The 21,759-nt window shown below is 43.1% G+C and overlaps 1 protein-coding gene across 1 annotated transcript; it reads left to right on the top strand.

Moving 5' to 3' along the window:
• Positions 1-2,769: 2,769 nt before the first annotated feature.
• LOC126953432 (uncharacterized) lies at positions 2,770-13,834 on the top strand. Its single transcript, XM_050788864.1, has 2 exons — positions 2,770-3,274; positions 13,677-13,834. The coding sequence occupies exons 1-2, from the start codon at positions 2,770-2,772 to the stop codon at positions 13,832-13,834; spliced, it is 663 nt and encodes a 220-aa protein (XP_050644821.1).
• The last annotated feature ends 7,925 nt before the right edge of the window (positions 13,835-21,759 follow it).

The raw sequence follows: 21,759 nt of genomic DNA on the forward strand, positions 1-21,759 counted from the left end.
TTTCATAGGAAAATGTGCTCACCTCCAGGGATGAGTTGTTAGCGGTGGTCAGACGTCTCTGAATGCGGTAGCCCTCCGGGAGTTGTAACTTCCTTAACGCTGCCGAGTCCGCTTACAGGTGTTTCTCCCTTCCTGCACCTAGAGCTGCTTGAGAATTGGGGCCGGGTCTTAGTCATCTTCATAGTCTCAACTCCCAGCAGAGTCTGGGACAGCACAGGTTTCAACATGCATTGTTGAATTGAACAGCAAATCTCTCCAGTGGCCAGGATGGTGTGAGGGGAGCGAAAGCTCAGGTGGGTGTGGCCTACTCCTTTATGTCTCATTTTTTGTGGTAGCGAAGGCACCAATGGTCATGAATTTCATCTAAAAACACAATAAATTGAAGCACAGTGAAGGTTATCAAGGCGGTGGGAAGGTCCTACTAAAGACAGAGTATGAAGACTGTTGAAAACATAAAAATCAAGCATATTATGATTTTTAAAATGAAGAGTTATGAGGGGCTTGTTTGTAATACCATACCTGAATTGCCTCACCCCACACGTGGGCCTGGATATGGGTGGGAGGGGAAGGCAGTGTTGGAATTTTTAGCTGCTGCCTAACTCTCATTTGGGCTGAAATGCTCTGAGCCCCATGAAGCATGCGTGGTGAGAGGTCCTGATTCACGGAGCTCCTTCCCACAACATCAGTGATCCTGCGTCTAAACCATTCCTTGTCCGCTTCTTTTCTGTTTGTTGTTGTGGTTTAGCTGGGGAAAGTAAAATGTCTAATGGAAGAAAGTGGGCGGGTCACTCCTTCTTAACCAAGTCATCCAGCTGCTGGACTCTCCTAGAGATGCTTCCATTTAGTATGGAAAACTCTCTTTTTCATTCCTCCTTCCTCGCCTCCCCCACCTCCACTTTTATCCCCTAGAGCAAATTCAGGGCCTCTCTGAATTGGTACCACCTTACATTAATTGGCACTAATGCAAGTATTCACGGCTGTGCGTGGGATGCTTCTGAGTGCAAAATGGATCTGTCTGTGCCTGGGAACGGTTCTTTCACTTCAGGTGTGTAATTTACTGTTCTGTGAGATGCGTTCCCCGGGCGCCCCTGCTGCACCAAGCAGCACCTCAGCTGCTACTACAGAAGGGCTCAGCAACAGACGTTTGCTTATGGTCATAAATCTTAGCAGACACACCTGTACATGACCACAACATGCAGTTATAGAAACAAAGAGCTTCCCATCAAGCTGAAACTGATCCAGGAGGTGTGGGTGCCTTGGCAGCAAAGGGGGGCCATTACCAGGAGAGCCCAGGTGACCGTGGAGGAGCTCAGGGAGCACCCTAGAGGCGGCTGGGGGTTGGGCACAATGAGCTTTTGAGAGAGGCTGGGATTCAGAATTGCTGTCTGCTCTCATCCACTAATAAGCCCTGTGATTGCAGGCAACTCACCTTAAATTTCTGAGCTATGGATTTCTCAAATGACACTCCTGGAACTTAGATCTGTCATCTTAAAATTTGTTTTCTATTTATCTCACTTGTTTTATATTCCTTTTCTTCTCCTTTCTTGCCCATCTTTTGGATTATTTATGTGTTTAAAAATTATTCCTGGCTGGGTGCAGTGGTTCATGCCTATAATCCTAGCACTTTGGGAGGCCAAGGTGAGAGGATCGCTTGAGCCCAGGAGTTCGAGACCAGCCTGGATAATGCAGCGATACCCATCTCTATTTAAAAAAAAAAATTAGCTGGGTGTGGTGGCACGTACCTGTAGTCCAGCTACTTTGGAGGTTGAGATGGAAAGATTGCTCGAGGCCAGAAGTTTGAGGCTGCAGTGAGCTATGATCATGCAACTGCACTCCAGCCTGGGCAACAGAGAAAACAAAAAACAAAAATATTCCATGTCCCACGTCTATCAGCTATCAATAAAGGAGTGTATTAAGTTATACACTCCTTTACTGGTTATCCAAGGGCCCAGAGATTACAATAGCACTGCCTTATTAGACTCGAATATAAAGTTGCACATCTATTCCTGGACAACGCACACACCTTAAAAAGTCTGACTCTATTTACTTTCAATCCTGCCTTTTGTGCAGGATTTAATTCTAAATATATATAAGACCTCACAAAGTATCAGTCATTATTGACAGCCAGCATTCTTTTAGATTTATCCGCATAGTCATCCTTTCTCTTATTCTTCGTTTCTTTCTGTGTGTGATAGAACAATTGCCCCCACAAAGACGTCTCATTCTAATCTCTGGAAACTGTGAATATGTTAGGGGGAATAAAGGTTCCAGGAGGAACTAAGGCTGCTCATCAGTTTAGAGGGATTATCCTGGGCTGGCCCAATTAATCATCACTAGAAGCCTTAACTGTGGAAGACAGAGGCAGGAGAGGAGAAGGAGAGATGGCAGTGCCAGAAGGCCTCAGCTCAGCATTGCTGGCTTTAAAGATGGCGGACAGGACCTTGATCAAGGGAACACAGGAGACCTCTAGACCCGGTAAAGTCAAGAAACAGACTATCCCCTGGAGTCTCCAGAAGGGAATGCAGCCCTGTGGACACAGATTTTAAGCTCAGTGGGACCCATGTCAGAATTCCCATCTCCAGAGCTGTAAGATAATACACACACATTGTTTTAAACTATGATGTTTGTGGCCATTTATTACAGCGGCAAGTGGAAACTAATACTCTGTATTGAGGGGTGACAATGTACTAGCAGCCCTCACTCTGGGCACCTCCTCTGCCTTGGTATTCACTCTGGCGGCGCTTGAGGAGCCCTTCAGCCCACCACTACATGTGGGAACCCCTTTCTGGGCTGCCGAGGCCGCAGCCGGTTCCCTCTACTTGCGAGGAGGTGTGGAGGGAGAGGCGTGGGCCGGAAGTGGGGCTGTGCGCGGCACTCGCGGGCCAGCGTGAGTTCCGGCGGGCGCGGGCTCGGTGGGTCCCCACACTCGGAGGGACCAGCCCGCGCTGCCAGGCCCGGGTAGTGAGGGGCTTAGCAACCGGGCCAGCAGCTGCGGCGGTTGCTCCAGGTCCCTCAGCACTTCCGGCGCTGGGCTCAAATTCTTGCTGGGCCTCAGCTGCCTCCCCGCGGAGCAGGGCTCAGGACCTGCCCCCGCCATGCCCAAGCCCCCGCTTCTCTGCTTTGGGCTCCCGCGCGGCCCAAGCCTCCCGGACGGGCGCTGCCCCCTGCTCTGTGACGCCCAGTCCTATCACCCACCCAAGGGCTGAGGAGTACCGGTGCACGGTGCAGGACTGGCAGGCAACTCCGCCTGCAGCCCAGGTGCGGGATCCACTGGGTGAGGCCAGCTGGGCTCCTGAATCTGGTGGGGACTTGGGGAACTTTTATGTCTAGCTAAGGGATGTAAAGCCACCAATCAGCACTCTGTGTCTAGCTCAGGGTTTGTAAATACACCAATCAGTACTCTGTGTCTAGTTCAATGTTTGTAAATACACCAATTGTTACTCTGTATCTAGCTAACCTAGTGGGGACTTGGAGAACTTTTCTGTCTAGCAAGCACACTGTGTCTAGCTCAAGGATTGTAAATACACCAATTGGTACACTGTATTTAGGTAACTCTCTGTCTAGCTAACCTAGTGGGGACTTGGAGAACTTTTCCGTCTGGCACTGTGTCCAGCTCAAGGATTGTAAATGCACCTATGAACACTCTGTCAAAACGGACCTATGAGCTCTCTGTAAAATAGACCAATCAGCTCTCTGTAAAATGGAGCAGTCAGTGGGATGTGGGTGGGGTCAGATAAGGGAATAAAAGCAGGCTGCCCGAGCCAGAAATGGCAGCTGGCTCAGGTTGCAGGCTGTGGAAGTTTTGTTCTTTGGCTCTTTGCAATAAATCTTGCTGCTGCTAACTGTTTGGGTCCACGCTGCCTTTATGAGCTGTAACACTCACTGGGAAGGTCTGCAGCTTCACTCCTGAAGCTAGCGAAACCACGAACCCACAGGGAAGAAGGAGTAAACTCCGGACACACCATCTTTAAGAACTGTAACACTCACAGCAAGGGTCCGCGGCTGCTTTCTTGAAGTCAGCGAGACCAAGAACCCACCAATTCCGAACACAGTTTCTCTGTGTTTTCATGCAGAATCATTTTGCTTCTATCTGAAGAACTTGTTTTAGTCATTTTCTTTATGAAAATGTGGATCTGTGGTAATGAATTTTGTCAGATTCTGTTTGAAAATGCTTTTCTCATGGCTTCGTTTCTTTGGTTTGCAATTTTACTGATTTCTGCTCTTATTTCCTTCCTGTTGCTTATGTTGGGTTGAATTTGCTATTCTCTAGTTTTACAAAATGAAAACTTAGAGCATTGATTGAAAACCTTTCTTCTTCCCTCATAAGCATTTAATGCTACAGACTTCTCTCTAAACAATGCTTTAGTTGCTTGCAACAAATTTTGATATACTGTAATTCTATTTTCATTTAGTTCAAAATATGAAGATTTTGTCTTTGACTCATGCGTAATTTAGAAGTGTATTGTTTATTTCCAAATATTTTGGAGTTTAACAGAAATCTTTGTTACCGATTTCTAGTTTGATTCCATTATGGTCTGAGAATATACTCTGTATGATTCCTATTCTTTTAAATTTGTTAAGGTTTGAATATGGTCTCTCTTAAGGAATGTACACTTGTAAACAATGTGTATTCTGCTTTAGGTCAATTTGATCAATAGTGTTGTTCAGCCCTATATTCTTACTGATTTTCTGTTTACTTGTTCTGTTGATTCCTGTGAGAGGAATATTGAAGTCTCCAACTACAATTGTAGATTGGTCTGTTTCTTCTTTCAGTTTCATGGTGTTTTGCTTCATGTAATTTGAACCTCTGTTGTTAGGTCCATTTAGGGCAGGTTTGTCATCTTGGAGAATGGATTATCATTATATAAAGTTCCTCTTTATCCTTAATAATATTCCTTGTTCTGAAGTCTGCTTTGTTTTGATATTGATACAGCTGCTCCAACTCTCTTTTCATTAGTCTTTTTTTTCCCATTTTCCAAGAACCTATTTTTGTATTTTTGCTTAAAGAAAGTTTGTTGTAGACATCATGTGGACAGGTCTTGCTTTTTTGTCCAGTTTGTCAAATTTGTCTTTTAATTGGTGTGGTTAAACTGTTCACATTTAATGCAATCACTGATATATCTATATTAAAATCTATCTCGTTAGCCATTTTCTATTTGTTCCATCTGTCTTTGTTTTTAATCCTCCCCTGTTTGCCTTCTCTTATGTGTAGTGACCATTTAAAAACTTTCATTGTTCTCCTTTATTGATATTGTTGTATCTTGCAATTTGTTTTAGTGAGTGCTCTAGGGTTTAAACCCACATCTTTAATAAAGTCTACAGTCAAAGCGTATTATACCACTTCATACGTAGTGTAAAAATATTACAGCAGTACATCCCCAGTTCTTCCCTCTGTCCTGAATGCTACGATTGTCATTTATTTTCTGTTTCATATGTGATAAACACACAATACATGCCTATATTTTCTTTACAGAATCAGTTACCTTTTAGAACAATTAAAAATAAGAAACTTTATTGTACCTTTAGTCATTCAATTTCTAGTCTCCTTTATTTCTTTGCATAGGTCCAAGTTTCTGTCTGGTGTTATATTCCTTCTGCCGGAATAATTTCATTGAACACTCTTGTAGAACATATCTGCCAGCCCTTGAATTCCCTTAGTATTTGTTGTCTGAAAAAGGTTTTACTTTTCCTTCATTTTGTTGTGTAGAGAACTCTGGTTGACAGCTTTTTTTTCTTTTTTCTTTTATCACTTGTATGAATTCCGATGTGAAGGCTGTTTAATTCTTACTTTGTTTTCCTATATATAATGTGTCTTATTTCTCTGGCTGCCTTTGAGGTTTTTCTCATTGTCTTTTGTTTTCAGCAGTTTAATATGTGAAGGGTGTATATGTATATATACATGTGTGTGTGTCCTCATTTTTCTTTTTGTTTTCAGTTTGGGTGATTCCTATGAACCAGTATCACTGGTTCACTCCTTAGCTGGGTCAAATCTACTGATGAGTTCATCAAAGACTTTCTTCATCTCTGCTACTTTTTGTTATTGCCGTTGCTGTCATTTTTTAAAATTTCTAGCATTTACTTTTAATTCTTTCTTAGAGTTTCCGTCTCTGGTGAAATTGCCCATCTGATCTTGCCTGTTGTCTACCTTCTCCATTAGAGATTTTAGTATATTAATCACAGTTATTTAAAATTTTCTATTAGATAGTTCAGATATCTCCATCATAGCTGACTCTGGTTCTGATGAGTGCCTTGCCTCTTTGAGAGTGTTATTATTCTCTTGCCTTTTCACATGCTGCTTCACTTTTTGCTGAAAGCCAGGTATCTCACATATGTAGTAAACTAGGGTCAATCATTCTGTAGGCTGGGATGAGCACACTTTTGGTTCCTGCTGGGCCTTCTGTGCTGGGATGTGAAATAAGCTAGTTAGGGATGAGGTTGGACTGAGGTTTGTTGTTGCTATGGTTAACTTCAGTGCATTACAAGCCTTAGATTTCTCTAATGACACCTCCTGTTTAGAGAAGGGGCAGATTTGCCAGAGGGTTTTTCCTTCAATGTGTGTTCCATGCTCATTTTAAAGTGGTCGTTGTCGTCTTTTTTTTTTTTTTTCAGAGAAGGTCTGTTTATACACTCTTGTCCCTCTTCTCTCCTTGGCCCAGAAGTTCTATACTCTCACCTGTTATTCAGTGCTAGTTAGCCTTGTAGTAGTGGGATAACGAGGGGAATATTCTCTGTTGTTCTGATAGAACCTCAGTCTTAGACAGGCACTATGTCTCCAAGACTCAGAAGTGTTGGCTTTTCAGTGCTGCTGCTCCTCTGCTGAGTGTAGTGCTGGACCCAGCGCATATTTCTTACTCCCCATCTCCTCATAGTGATAGGGTATTTTTTTTCTGGTTCTCTTCCACCAGCTGCGAAGCATTTTCACTGGTGCCCTAAGGAAAATAGTGTTTGTTGCCTTTCCCTGCACAGATTAAGGATTTATTTCAGATGGGTGATACAAGAGAAGGCTGTGGATGGATTTTGCACCCCTCCCATTGTGTTTGCTCTTCTTTTCTCCTGTTTTACACCTCAAGGAACACTTTTGTAGGGCTCTTTTCAATTTTTGTGAGCTCCCAGTGGGGTCCATGGAAAAACAGCCTGAAGAAGGGACAGATTCTCTAATTTCTTTTTTTTTTTTCTTTTTTGAGATGGAGTCTCACTCTGTTGCCAAGGCTGGAATGCAGTGGTGCAATCTCGGCTCACTGCAGCCTCTACCTCCCAGGTTCAAGTGATTTTCCTGCCCCAGTCTCCCAAGTAGCTGGGATTATAGGCATGCTCCACCATACCTGGCTAATTTTTATATTTTTAGTTGAGATGGGGTTTCACCATGTTGGCCAGGCTGGTCTTGAACCCCTGGCCTCAAGTGATCCACCTGCCTTGGCCTCCCAAAGTGCTGGGATTACAGGTCTGAGCCACCAGGCCCGGTCAAGATTCTCCAATTTCTTTGACTCATAGGGGCTTCACACACTTGCCAGTGCATGCACAGCTTTCAGCAATTCACTAACTATGCTCGCTGAACTCCTGTTATAAGCATACACTTGTGTCCACCTCTGGGAAACCAGTGCTCATATCTAATCTTTCCCTTAAGGTCTTAGATTTATATCTCTTTAGATATGGGTCCATTTGATTTCTCTGAAACCTAAGTTCTCTGATAGTGTTTAGAAAGTAATGAACTTTCAGATTGTCCAGCTTTTTCATATTAGTGTGGGAGCAATGCTGTTTTCAGATCTTTATATCCCCAAGCAGCTTGTTTTCCTTTTTATATGGGTAGTTTTGCTGGGTATAAAATTCAAATATAATTCTAAAGTTTGGGAGTTACATTATTTTAGCCCTTTTATGTGATTTTGTTGTTCATTGGTTTCCACTATGTTTATTGAAAAGTATGTTGTCAGTCTTACTGTTGCTTCCTTGAATGGTAACGTGCTTTTCTCCCCTTGCTGCTTTAAAAAAATAGGTTTTATTTTTGAAAACAGTTTCAAATTCATAGAAAAATTGAGTCTGAGCATGGTGGCTAACATCTGTAATCCCTGCACTTTTGGATGCTGACGTGGGAGGGTCGCTTGAGCCCAGGAGTTCAAGACCAGTCTGGGCAACATGGTGAAACCCTGCCTGTACAAAAAATATAAAAAATTAGCTAGGCATGGTGGCATGTGCCTGTGGTCCCAGCTACTCAGGAGGCTGAGGTGGGAGGATTACTTGAGCCCAGGAGGTAGAGGCCGCAGTGAACCATGATCATGCCACTGCACTCCAGCCTGGGCAACAGAACGAGACCTTGTCTCAAAAAAATATTGAGCTGAAAGTACAGAATTTCCATATACCCTTTTCCCCCATCACACACAGTCTCTGTCACTATCAACATCCTACTTTGGAGCAGTACATTTGTTAGAACTGATAAACCTACATTGGTACATCATTGTCACCCAAAGTCCATAGTTCACATTAGGGTTGACTCTTGGTGGTGTATATTCTATAGGTTTTGACAAATAAATGATGCCATGTGTCCACCATTACAGTATATATAAAGAGCTGTTTCATTGCTCTAAAAATCCTCTCTGCTGTGCTTGTTCAGGCCTCCCTCTCTGCTAGCCCCTGGCAATAACTGATCTTTTTACTGTCTCCATCATTTTTCCTTTGCCAGGATGTCAAATAATTGGAATCATACAGTATGTGGTCTTTTCAAATTGGCTTCTTTCAGTCAGTAACATGCATTTAAGATTCCTCCATGTCTTTTCATGGCTTGATAACACATTTCTTTTTGGTGCTGAATAATATTCCGCTATCTGGATGTACCACAATTTATTCATTCACTTACTGAAGGATATTTTGGTTGCTTCCAAGGTTTGGCAATTATGAATAAGCTGCAATAAACATTTGTGTGAAAGTTTTTATGTGGATATAAGTTTTCAATCACTTGGGTAAATATCAAGGGGGATGATTATTGGATCACATGGTAAGAGAATGTTTAATTTTATAAGAAACTGCCAAAGTGCCCTCCAAAGTATTGTGCCATTTTGCATTCCCACCACTCACAAATGAGAGTTTCTGTTACTCTACATCCTTGCCAGCATTTGATGTTGTTCTGCTGCTTTTAAATATGGACTGTTAGGGAAAAGAAGGGAGAATTCCCTGGGTTATCAGGCAATGTCTCTCACTCTCTTTCCTTGAATCAGAAGGAGTCTGTCTCTGAGTGTCTGCCAGGAGTTGGGGGAGGGGTGACATAGGCCCTCCCTTGGCCACCTTAGCTGGTGTCACACTTGGTTGTACCACAAATCTACTGCCTCTGAGACCAGTGCAGCACCAGGGCTTGTGCAAAGACTGCAGTCCTTGTGGCCTGACTGCCAGTCATATTTATTCCAAGCCTCAGGGCACGTTACTCAGCTGGTGGTGGAACCAGCTGGGACTCAGTTTCCCCCCACTGGGGTGGAGCATTCCTCTCTGGTCCTGGACTGGTCAGAATGCTCCATTCATAGTCATCAGCACAGTTCTGCCCTGGTTTATGTTTCACTGTGACAGGGCAGCACTGACTTCCAATATGAAGTCCCACACTCATTTCACGCTCGCCACTCCGACCATATAGATTTCCTCTCTGTGCCATGCTTCCTGGGGTTGGTGGAGGGGTGATGTAGGCAATGCAGGACTGTCTTTCTTACCCTCTTCAATGCTTCTTTCCTTGATATTATGTTGAAACCAGGTACTATGATCATTCACCTGATTTTTTAGTTATTCTGAGGGTGCTTTCTTGCCTTGATGGTTGTTCAATTTTGTGTTTCGGCCAGGAGATGATTGCTGGAGGGTTCTATTCAGCCATCTTGCTCCATCTCCTCTACTGGAAGAAGGAAATCTGACAGGATTTCAGTCCACAGGTAAATGATGAAGTATGTGAGTGGCAGTAGCACCCTGTGCCTTGCTAAGACCTTCTGAGTGGAAGGGAGTATGCCTGCTACCTCACTTCTGTTTTCTGAAGCTAGCACAAAACATCTCTTGTAACCCACATGAATCCATGCTATTCAGGGAAGAAAATTCTAGCAAAAGTAATACCAGCTTGGCCAAGTTTGCAGGATACAAATTCATCTCTCACCTGATTATCTTATTCTTTTCTTTCTGGGACTTCAGGTACAAATATGACACATTTTCTGACTGTCCCATATATCTTATGCTCTATTTTGTACTTTGCATTCTTTTGGTTTTCTGTCCTTCAGTTTATATATTTTCTTATTAACTACCTTCCATTTGACTAAATCTCTCTTTTATCATGTTGAATCTGCTATTAAACACATTGAGTTCTTAATTGTGATTAATTTTTTCTGTACAAAACTTCCTTTTTATTCTTTTAAAATAATTTATAGTTCTCAACTGAAATTGTCCATATTCTCATTTATTTCTTTGAACATGTTTTTTTTCACATCTGTGTCATAATTCTAATATATCTTTATCTCTTGTGTCTTCTGTTTCTTTTTGTTTCTTTTGCTTTTTGGCACACTCTTGTCTTTTTATTGGTTTGCCTATTTATTTGTTTAAAGATAGTTTTTTGGCTATGTTTTGCAGGCTGGTCTTTACTCCTGGGCATAAGTGATCCTCCTGCCTTAGCCTCCCTAGTAACTGGGACTACCAATGCATGCCACCATGCCTGGCTTTGCCTAGTTACTTTTGATCAAATTATTATTTTGATTATGTTTCAGTTTGTATAAAATTATTGAAATTATTTTATTTTCCTCTCAAGAGAATTTATTTTTGCTTCTGGTGGGTAGTAAATGTAGGAATTGATCACTTTAACCAGATGTTGAGTTGATTCAAGTTCATCTCCAGTATTTTTAGGGGCTTATATATCTCCATATACTCCTATATAGAAAGGCATATATTTTCCTAGGAATAACTTTTGAGGGGTCCCAACTAAAAGCATCAGATGTTTAGTAGGACTCTCTTTCTTGGTGAGTGCTATATTCCAATCTTTGCCTTCTCAGCTCTGTGAGATGCCTGAAATCTTTGCTCAGCTTCTCAGCCTCTCTGCTGTTACTTTTAAATAGAAGTGCCTACAGGGAAAGAGTGATGCCAGTGACTTCCTTTCTTTTGAAGGATCTTGGAATTTCAAGTCTTTTCTGTCTTGGTAGTTCTCTGATACCTTTGAACAGAGGTTTCTCAGATTTTGTCCAGGTTACCCTCAAGTGACATTCTTTAAAAATTGATTTTCAAGTTTTGTTTGCTGATATTTAGTTTTAGGGATTCTAGGATTTATAATTCTGAAAGGTGAGCACTTATGAATTTCAAGCTCTTGCAATCTAAGGTGTGAGTGAAAATATGCCCTCAGTGAACTTTCTGTGGTTTGGTATTCATTTTAAAAGGTAGTTAGGAGGGCGTTCAAGATGATATTGGTGGGAATGTAAATTAGTACAGCCACCGTGGAAAACAGTATGGAGATTTCTCAGAAAACTAAAAATAGAACTACCATGCAATCCAGCAATCACACTACTGGGTTTTAATCCAAAGGAAAAGGAACGTGGTATATCAGAGGGACACCTGCACCCACATGTTTATTGCAGCATTATTCACAAAAGCCAAGATACGGAATCTATCTACATAACTAGCAACAGATGAATGGATACAGAAAATGTGTATATAGACACAATAGAATACTATTTGTCCTCAAAAAAGAATAAAAGAATGTCATTTGCAGCAACATGGATGGACTTGGAGGTCATTACATTAAGTGAAGGTCATTATGTTAAGCCAGACACAGAAAACAAATATCACATGTTCTCACTCATATGTGGAGGCTAAAAAAGCTGATCTCATGGGAGTGGTGAGTAAAGTGATAGATTCCAGTGGCTGGGAAGGGTGTGTGGTTGGTGGGAGGATGAAGATAGATTGGTCAATGTGTACGAACATGCAGTTTGATAGAAAGAATACATTCTTAATATTTGATAGCCGAGTAGAGTGACTACAGTTAACAATAATGTATTGCATATTTCAAAGTAGTTAGAAGAGAGGATTTGAAATGTTCCTATTACATAGAAATGATAAATGCTTGAGGCAATAGATATACTAAATACCCTGACTTGATCCTTGTGGGTTCTGTGCATGTAAGAAAATATCACATGTACCCCGTAAATATGTACAAATATTATGTATCAATTAAAAAAAGGTAGTTGTATCATGTTGTGGGATAGGAAATTCATGATTAGCACACACATTTCATAGAGGAAGAAATTGAGGAATGAGCAATTGGAAGCCTGGGGAGCAAGTGACAAAGTTTCAAAAGAGATAATTGAAGAGTGAATAGAATTTGGATAAGTATGCTCCAATCTTAAACTCAGAAAATCTTATACCTTTCAGCTTTCTCATAGTTTTTTTTGTTTGTTTCATAAGTAAGAAAAATGTTTTAGATCCCCCTCCTCAGTAGTCTCTTGTGTGCTTTGGCTGAGATTTTGCTGATACTTTGGCTCTCCTGGGTACCATGTCTTTGCATCGTTTAGGTGACTCTTGGATATCACCACATCTGTAGTTCACTGGGGTTGACTTGTATAGACCTATGCACAGAAAAATCAGCATCATTGCAAATATATGGAGGGATTCTTACAAGTGATTTCCATTTTCCCTAGTCACACCTCTTCAGATTCTAATTTTGTTGAATTCTTATTTATTTGACTTCTGTGTTGTGTTTTCTCCATTGTCCCCATGTCCTTGGGAGCCATAACCCTAAAAGATGTGTTCCCCTTCCCAACTCTGCATTCAAATCACATTGGTAACTTGAAAATGACCATAGTGGCAGTACTTACACCATGGAAATTGGGAAATCAAGACTTTTATTTCCCAGGCAGCAAAGTGTTGAACGTTTCCCAGCACACCATGCCCTAATCCCTCCATAGAACAAGGCACTGTCAACACACAGATGGATATAGGTCTGGTGTCACCAAGTGGAGCAGCATCACTGTTGAGTATCACAAATGGCTTAATAATGAAATATCAGCTGTTCTTGTTCATGAAAATCCCTTGACTGTTCCTGCTTCCAGGGATCATGAATTTGTTTTTTCTCTTTAGGCACTAGCCTCTCATGTGGATGGTTGGGAGAGAGCAGGAATGGAGTCATTTCTCTTCTTCTTCTTTTTTTTTTCTTCAGCCCACAGTTTGCATAATGACAGGGAGCATCAGTCACAGTGTATTGTGTCCCAGAGCATTTGAATGGAGTCCCCTGGCGTGGTGTGAGCCGTGGTGTCGAACCCATATCCCTGGTCCCAACAGTAACATGTTCTCAGATCTGCCTTGATTTTGCAGCACATGGCGTTGGGGTACACACTAAACCGAGGGTCACACTGTCAGTATCTCACTGGAGTAGCATGTATTAGCCTCTGTTCCCAGGCAAACCATCACCCGAACTAATGAGAAGACTACTGCTGTTCCTGCTGCTGCCACTGTCATGGGGTTTCTCTCTGGGAGCTCCTCCAAAGCATCACTAACAGGCCCACTGCTGGGACTAGTATATGGTGAATTATGAAACTGGGATTGCATTTTTCATTTTGGTTTGCCACGCACAAGAGATAGAAACTTTTCCTATCTTTGTTTTTCTACCTGTAAAATGAATATAATGTTAGTTGGCTTTTCTAATAGACGCAACCACAAATACGCATTATTTCTGCTGTGCGTAGGTCTACACGAGACAACGCCAGTGAAATACAGATGTGGAGACATCCAAGAGTCACCTAAACAATGCAAAGACATGGTACCCAGGAGAGCCAAAGCATCAGCACCTTCTTTTATACCAACCACAACCACCTCGTTTCCTCTTTATAAGCACTCTGTGTGAGAATAGCAATAAAATAGTTTTAGCAGCTACCTTGGATTGATCTCTTTCTATTTACCATCACTATCCTGGGAGTTTCACACAAATTGCCCTGTTTAATTTTTACAAAATCATTATGGAATAGATGCTGCTACCATCCCAATTTCCAGAGGAGGAAACTAAATCTGCTGCTGAGAGTTTAAAATGATTTGTCCAAGATATTATAGAATGTGGTAGATTCAGAATTTGAACCTAATATAGAACTCCAAAACTTGTGTTTTTTTTTTTTTTTTGAGACAGAGTTGCTCCATTGCCCAGGCTGGAGTGCAGTGGCGTGATCTCGGCTTACTGTAACCTCCACCTCCCAGGTTCAAGCGATTCTCCTGCCTCAGCCTTCTGAGTAGCTGAGACAACAGGTGTGCGCCACCGTGCCCAGCTAATTTTTGTATTTTTATAGAGATGGGGTTTTGCCATGTTGGCCAGACTGGTCTCAAACTCCTGACCTCAGATGATCTGCCCACCTTGGCCTCCCAAAGTGCTGGGATTACAGGTGTGAGCCACCATGCCTGGCCCCAAAACTTACATTCTTAACCACTGCTGCTTCTCAGAAAAATGAGAGAAAGATGGAAAAGAGTGTGCAATGCTGTATTTTGTACCTCTCAAAGAGGACAGGTGGTAAACTTGGCCTCCTGCTTTTGGTCCTTGGGTGCTATGGAGCTGTGAGGGTCAGAGGAGCACAGGGCTCCCCTGGGGGCAGTTTAGACATAGTTGCTTTGCTGCTTGGTCCCTTTCCCTGGTTTCTCTCCCTGAGTAGGTTTCACAGACAGGCTGCAGCTCCCCAGAGAGTGAGGGGCTTCCTGCCAGCTCTGGTCTTAAATTGCAGCACTCTGAGGGGATTAGCACCGTGGAATCGGTGTGCAGACCAGACCCGAGTGCCACAAAGCAAATATTTCACATTTCATATTAAATCACATCCTAAAACAAGTGTGAAGAATTGGGATTAAGTGAGAAACGTTCATTTCAGGGATTGAAATGGGGTTTGATTAAGGTGGAATCAGAAAGTCCCCCTGCCCTGTCCCCACCTTTTCTTGGGGGGTCTGGGCATCTCATTCCTTGTGTGGGGCGTCCAATAGAGGCATCAGGCAGCACACAGTGATGAGGTGAGGAAAGTTGGGCTGGGTGCCTGGAATGTGCTGGTCACAACCAGGTTTTCCAGATTCAGGAAAATTAATGGGGTTTGGGACTCAAGGAAAGGCATTTCTCTGATTATGCATAAAAATAATCAGCACAAGGACTGGAGGGCAAGGAATAGCAGCAGATGAGTAAATGAAGCAGGTATGGGACCAAATCAATATATTCTTAGAGTGACTAAGAGTTGCATAGCCTGGGCAGTGTTTCTCAGATGCCTGCCTCCACTCAGGAACGGGTGGGAGCAAGGCTCTTCTGACCCTCAGTGTTTGTGGGGGCTGCTCCCCGACAGGCTTGCTTCATGCTCGAATCTTATTCCTGAGCACAGGCGAATTTAACCTCTACTCAATTGGAAGCAAGGGTCCCACTTCCCCTTTGCTTTCCTCGTTCTGCGGAGCAAACGAGGAAACATTTTATAATATACAGATGTGTAAAGGAAACATTGGGTTGTGGTATCTGATGTGTCTGTTTCTCCTCTGTGAAAACGTGGCATGCTTAAGAATGGACATTTTGGAGTAGAGGTTCCAACTTGTTGGATGGGAGTGGCTCCTGCATGGGTTGTGGAATGTCTCAGTCGGAGTCTCTGGTTGCTTCTGGAGTCTTTATGATAAACAAAGGGAATTCTCTGGGGCACAGAAGTTGCTTCTGTTTTCTTCCCACCTCTCCCAGTGAAAGTGCTTTGTAAATTCGAAGGCAATGGCTTTCCCAGGGCGGTCCCTAGACGAGCAGCATTGGACCCCCCACAACTTGTTAGAAATGTGCATTCTTGAGTCCCACCTCATAGTATGGAATCAGACATTCTGGGGGTGGGACCAGCATTGTGTGTGTCTAAGGAGCCCTCCAACTGATTCTGATGCAGGCTGGGGTTTGAGAACCACTGCTGTCAGGTCACGTGGCCCAGGAGTAGGGTGTTACTTATAATCAACCCTTCAGAGGCAGGAATGATGTGGATATGGGAGAAGACAGACATCTAGATTACTATAATCTTGTTACTGTTCTTAAATACAAGCATTTAATCATGTTACTCAATTCAGCAAATGCTTTAATAATTGTTATGTTTACATTTTAGAATCTATTTTTAAGCTATAGTGTTTGGTCCTCTATGAATGATTCATTCATTCATAGAAATGTATTGAATACCTACTATGTGCCAGGCAATTAGCTAGCCTTTGAGTTCAATGGTTAGCAAAACCAGAAAGTATCTGTTCTTCTGAGATTTTGAGAGTGTATGGAGGCTGGAGGAGGGATAGACATTAAACAAATACGCAAAGAAATTTTCGTGGTGATTAACACCTCGGGAAGAGGTAGAAACAGCAATCAAACAAAAAAATAAATATCAAACGACAAATCTGATACATTCTCTGAAGGAGTGGTATATGGTGGCTTGACAGAGGGGTCAGGGAGCCTCTTCCTTGAAGAAGTGACTTCTAAACTTAAGTGGAAACTGGTCATTGCCAACACAACTGAGAGGGGAGTGGGGCTCTGAAGAGGGTGAACACGGGGCTGGTGTGAGGAAGCAAGGTTAACTTAAAGAAATGGAAGCAGCGTTTTAGAGCCAAGTTATGGATTTTGGATTTTAATCTAATTGTAGTGAGAAACCCTGTGTGTTAGTTAGCACTCATTAGGTAATGCTGTGTAACAAACAGATGCAGAGATCTCCATGGCTCTCAGTAACAAAGGTTGATTTCTCACTCGTGTTCCATCTTGACTCTGGGTCAGCTACAGCTGTGCTCCATGGACCCTGTTCATTGTGGGACCCAGGCTGAAGAAGCAGCTTGAATTTGGGTCATGCCCATCTCGTGGCAGAGGGAGAAGAGCGTTGACAAAGCCCTGCATGACCCTCAGGCATGTGCCACCTCTGATCACATCCTCAGGTCAAAGAAAATCCCATGACCAAACCTCAGCCAGGAGCCTGCAGGGATGGGCAGATAGAGAGGGGCAGCAATAGTTAGGATTAGGGCCCCTTCCTGTGGGCTCCTGAAGAGTTTTATATGTGCACAGGATTGCTGGTAACAGAATCAGAGCTGTTCTGAAAGGTGTAGTGATTGGACCCAAGTGTGTGCAAGAGTAAATAAGTGAGGCAAGAAGAGGCTCAGGTAATGTTCCAGGTGAGGAGATGGTAGTGGGAGGGTGGAGATGCAGAAAGCAGGTTGGAGAAAGATTTTGAAGGCAAAAAGAATAACCTTGGTGACCACTTTGTGGGAGAGGGAGAGTGAGTGTCAAGGATGACACCCCCCACCCAATTTTTGCCTTATGTATCTGGGTGAATGAGGGCATTGATACATGGAGCACTGGGAATGAGCATGTTTGACAGAAAAATTTCATGAATTTGGTTTTGAGTATGTTCAATTTGAGATACCTTGGAACCATCCGTGTTATACCATGTTAAGTAAGTAGTTGGGTATTTACTACATTATTTGTAGGATTTTTTTTTCCAGTTTCTTTTAGAATATTACCTAAAAGTTATACTGAGAGTGATTTTCTTTCTTTCTTTTTTTTTTCCTTTTTGAGAGAGGGTCTCACTCTGTTGCCCAGCCTGTAGGGCAGTGGCATGATCTGGGCTCACTACAGCCTCAACCTCATGGGCTCAAGTGATCCTCCCACCTCAGCCACCCGAGTAGTTGGGTAGCTGGGACTATAGGCATGTACCACCATGCCAAGCTAATTTTTATATTTTTTGTAGATATGGGGTCTTGCCATGTTGCCCAGGTTGGTCTTGAACTCCTGGGCTCAAGAGATAACTCCCATCTCAGCCTCCCAAACTACTGGAATTCCAGGTGTGAGCCACTACACCCATCCTTCAGAGTGACTTTCTTAGTGGAAATAACCTTTGTGTTATCATTTTCTCATTCTTTTTTTTTGAGACGGAGTTTTGTTCTGTTGCCCAGGTTGGAGTGCAGTGGTGTGATCTCGTCTCTCTGCAACCTCTGCCTCCTGGATTCAAGCGATTCTTCTGCCTCAGCCTCCCAAGTAGCTGGGACTACAGGTGCATGCCACCACACCCAGCTAATTTTTGTATTTTTAGTAGAGACGGGGTTTCACCATGTTGGCCAGACTGGTCTCGAACTCCTGACCTCGTGATCTGCCCGCCTGGGCCCCCCAAAGTGCTGGGATTACAGGAGTGAGCCACTGCGCCTGGCTCCATTTTCTCATTCTTAGAATACGTAGGTATTAAAATAAAACATTGTTCGTGGGTAACAACTTTTTCCTATTTTTTTTTTTTTTTGTCTTAGGCTATTTAATAGATGGGAAAGCACCCTTCCTTTATATTTCTTATTTATTGATACAAGTGTTCCTGCTTAACCACGAACTAGAGGATACGCCTCCTTTTCCTTGGTAACACGGTGGGTGGGAGCCGAGGGAATCAAAGTGTAAAAATCAGACAGCATCTCTTCCCACCACTGTGTCTGCAGACCTCCCAAACTGAGGCGCGGTGCTGAGCACCTCCAGCATTTTCATAGCAGAAAATTGGCAAATATAGTCAAGGACGAGGAGCAGCTGAAATTACAAAGGGTTCTTGGACCACTGAGACAGGTTTTTTAATCCTTTTAGGATCGTCCAACCTTTTCTGAGTGTTGCTTCATCTTAAGTAAATTCTTAGAGTTCAAGAAAATTCAGTATTTAGAATACAAAGCAGGAAGGATCTGGGCTTGCTTGCTTTCTTTTTGTTTCTCCCAGTATTTCTAGAGTAAATATGGTTTCAGAAAATACCCCGTGTGATTTTGAAACACATTTTGGCTGGAATCTTGGCAACACTCCCCCTTCTCCAAGTGATGCCCTTTAACACACTATTGAAGCTATTGGACCGAGATTACAAATCTCAGGGAATGTCAGGGATCTCTGAAACATGAAGGGAAGTGTGGAAGTGCTTGGGGAAAGTGTTTTAGTAAAAATCACAGTATTATGTTTTCCCACCTGAACGCCATCCAATAAACTATTTCTCCATTTCGTTCACAACATACCAGGAAATTACTACGCTCAAAATTCTGTGTTACTTCTAGGTCCAACAAGCCACAGATGCAACTCAACAAGTATGTGTTCATTGGATGTGAGCCCCGGGAGGCCGGTCCTCTTCATCTTGGTCTTCCTCAAAGCATCTGTCACAGCAGCATGAAGGCAGGGACAGGAATGGGTCTTGTTGAATTGGACCAGTTGCCTGTTCTTTGGTTTGGGGAGAGAGTACATACCCCTCAAAGGCAGCTTCTACCTGCTGGGCAGCAGGGAAGAGTTTAACATGAGCTAACTTAACTCCGTGCTGGCAAGCTGGGCTCTGAAGTCCTAAAACTGAGCTGGAATCCCAAGTATGGTTTACCAGCTGTGTAATAACACTGAACTGGTTACATGATCTTTAAACCTTCATTTCTGCACAGAGCGTATGCAGGAATTAACCGAGGTGATGTACAAAAAGTGTACAGATAACTATTAACAGTCATCTCGGTAATGGGAACGTGAGGGAACCTACAGTGTGTGCTTTTGTAAAACATAGGTAGATGTGAGAAACAGCTCACTTGTAAAGTTAATCCTTAGTGGCCCCAGGACAGAGGATTTCTGTGAATTATGGCCCCAGGAAACTTCACTGGAGTAATGACATCCAGCCACTGTACCCTTGAGTGCTCTCAGCCAAAGCCAGGACTTTAAAGGGCCTTGACATACACAGTGGCTTGTTGTCTTTACTTCAGTTGGGATGATACAGAATATTTATCCTGTCCCCAGCCAAGTTTTTATTAACATTGAGACCCCGTGCGTAGAAGAGATTTGTGGCTGGGTGGTATAATCTATGCAAACGTTACCACATGGAGTTGTTTCTTTCTAGTTTGGTTCACCTTCTTCCCGCAGTGCGGCCACACGTGTGTTTGTTAGGTGGGTCAAATGCCCTTCCTGAGGAGCATCTCTCCACGTCTGTGTGAAGAAGAGCGATGACAGTAGGCCGCTGTCTGTGCCCGGAAAAATCGCAGGATGAGGAGGGCAAGAGCCCTGGATGTGAGTCCAAGATCTGCTGTCACGTTGCGTGGATGTGGGCAAGTCCTCATTTGAAAGATGAAGACCAGAGTGGCCCCTCCATTTTGCCTTGCAGCATTTTTCTGGGTATCAAGAACAAAGGTGCAAGAGTCTTATTCATTCATAAAAGGAATGAAGTTCTGACGCCTGCCACACCACGGCTGAACCTTGAAAACATCGTGCTGCATCAAAGAAGCCAAAAGCACTAGGACAAATATTGCAGGATTCCCCTTACATGAGGCTCCCAGAATAGGCAAATTGATAGAGGCAGAAAGGAGAATGGGGTTCCCGGAGCTGGGGGCCAGGGGATTAGGGAGCTGGAATTTGATGGGTCTAGAGTTCCTGTTAGGGATGATGGAAAGTTCTGGAGATGGATGGTTGGTGATGGTTGCACAAGAATGAAAATGTGCTTTTTTGCCACTGAATTGTACCTTAAAGATGGTGAAAATGGTAAATTTTATGTTGTCTATACCACAATAAAAATAGCAAAAAACTCCAACAACCATGGAAAGTAACGGTACAAATTCAGGTTATAATATCAAACATCAGTTCTCTTTTTCCCAGGGTAAGAGAGACTAGAGCATGGAAAAGAGAGGAGACGAGGGTTGATGGCCTGTCTGTTTGTCCTTGATGTTTTCGGCTTTGCCCGAGCCTGGTGGCTGAGCAGAGGCAGAGCCAGCAGCCAGGTACCTGGTCCTGGCTGTGGCCCTCCGATAACTCGTCCTATCCTTGTTTCTTCTGTAAAATGAGGCGTTCATTCCAGATGGCCTTCCACGCCCCCACCTCACCCGCATAGCACCACACTTCTCAAATTTCATTCACTTTCTTTGGATCTAGTTCTATTCTTTTAAATAATATCGTCTTGGCTTAGTTTTAATAAACACATGGGAGCAAATCGTATTTGATTATTAACTTAAAAAAAAATTAAGAACGACCAAGGTGCTGCAGATTCTGAAAAACACCCTTTCCAATAATAAACACCCCAGGCGGGGCTTGGCGGCCCAGGTAGCGAGTCGCCGGCCTTGGAGGGGGGCAGCCTTGCTGCTCTTCCGCGCCCTCTGGTGGCCTCTCTCCATCACCGTCGCCACCCGCACAGGATTCAGCGGGGCTTGTGCCTTGGGCTGGGTGCGGACGCTCACTTGTCTGAGGAGGAGATTTACTTCGGCAGACGTGTGTCTGGTGTTTCGGATAGAGAGATGGAAAATGACAACTTTCTATTCTGAAAGGCTCTCTATTAGTGGCCGGTGATGAAGATGCCAGAAAAAAGTGGCTCATCCATTATATTTATGTTGTGTGATATTGGACCACAGAGGGTAAAGTCAATGAGAAGAATAAGTAATTGTAACAAGCATTTTCGTTCCCTTGGCAGGAATTTACTCATTAGCAATATACCTATTTTATATAGGGAGATTAGATAAATTAGAGATTAAAGAAAGTGGAACAGATGTTTTTCCTCTGATAAGCATCATTCTATAAGAAAACTCCAGAGGGTTCAAATCAGGGCAGAAAGCAGGAATGCACTTTTTTTTTTTTTTTTTTTGGTGCTTACACATTTTGAGAAGGCAAAAAAACCAAAAAAACAACAACAAAAAAAAACAAACAAACAAAAAAACGAGGTGGGGGGAGGTTGGGCCAGTGCAGGGTTGCACTCCTACAGCACACTGACACCTCCATTGTAACTGACTAGTAATAGAGCCTTCTGTTGTGTGAGTACGTGCTAGGTGCCTTGTGTACTTTGTGAGCTGTGTGCCAGGTGCTTTGTG

This window comes from Macaca thibetana, chromosome 4, assembly GCF_024542745.1.
Source record: "Macaca thibetana thibetana isolate TM-01 chromosome 4, ASM2454274v1, whole genome shotgun sequence".
Taxonomy (NCBI): domain Eukaryota; kingdom Metazoa; phylum Chordata; class Mammalia; order Primates; family Cercopithecidae; genus Macaca; species Macaca thibetana.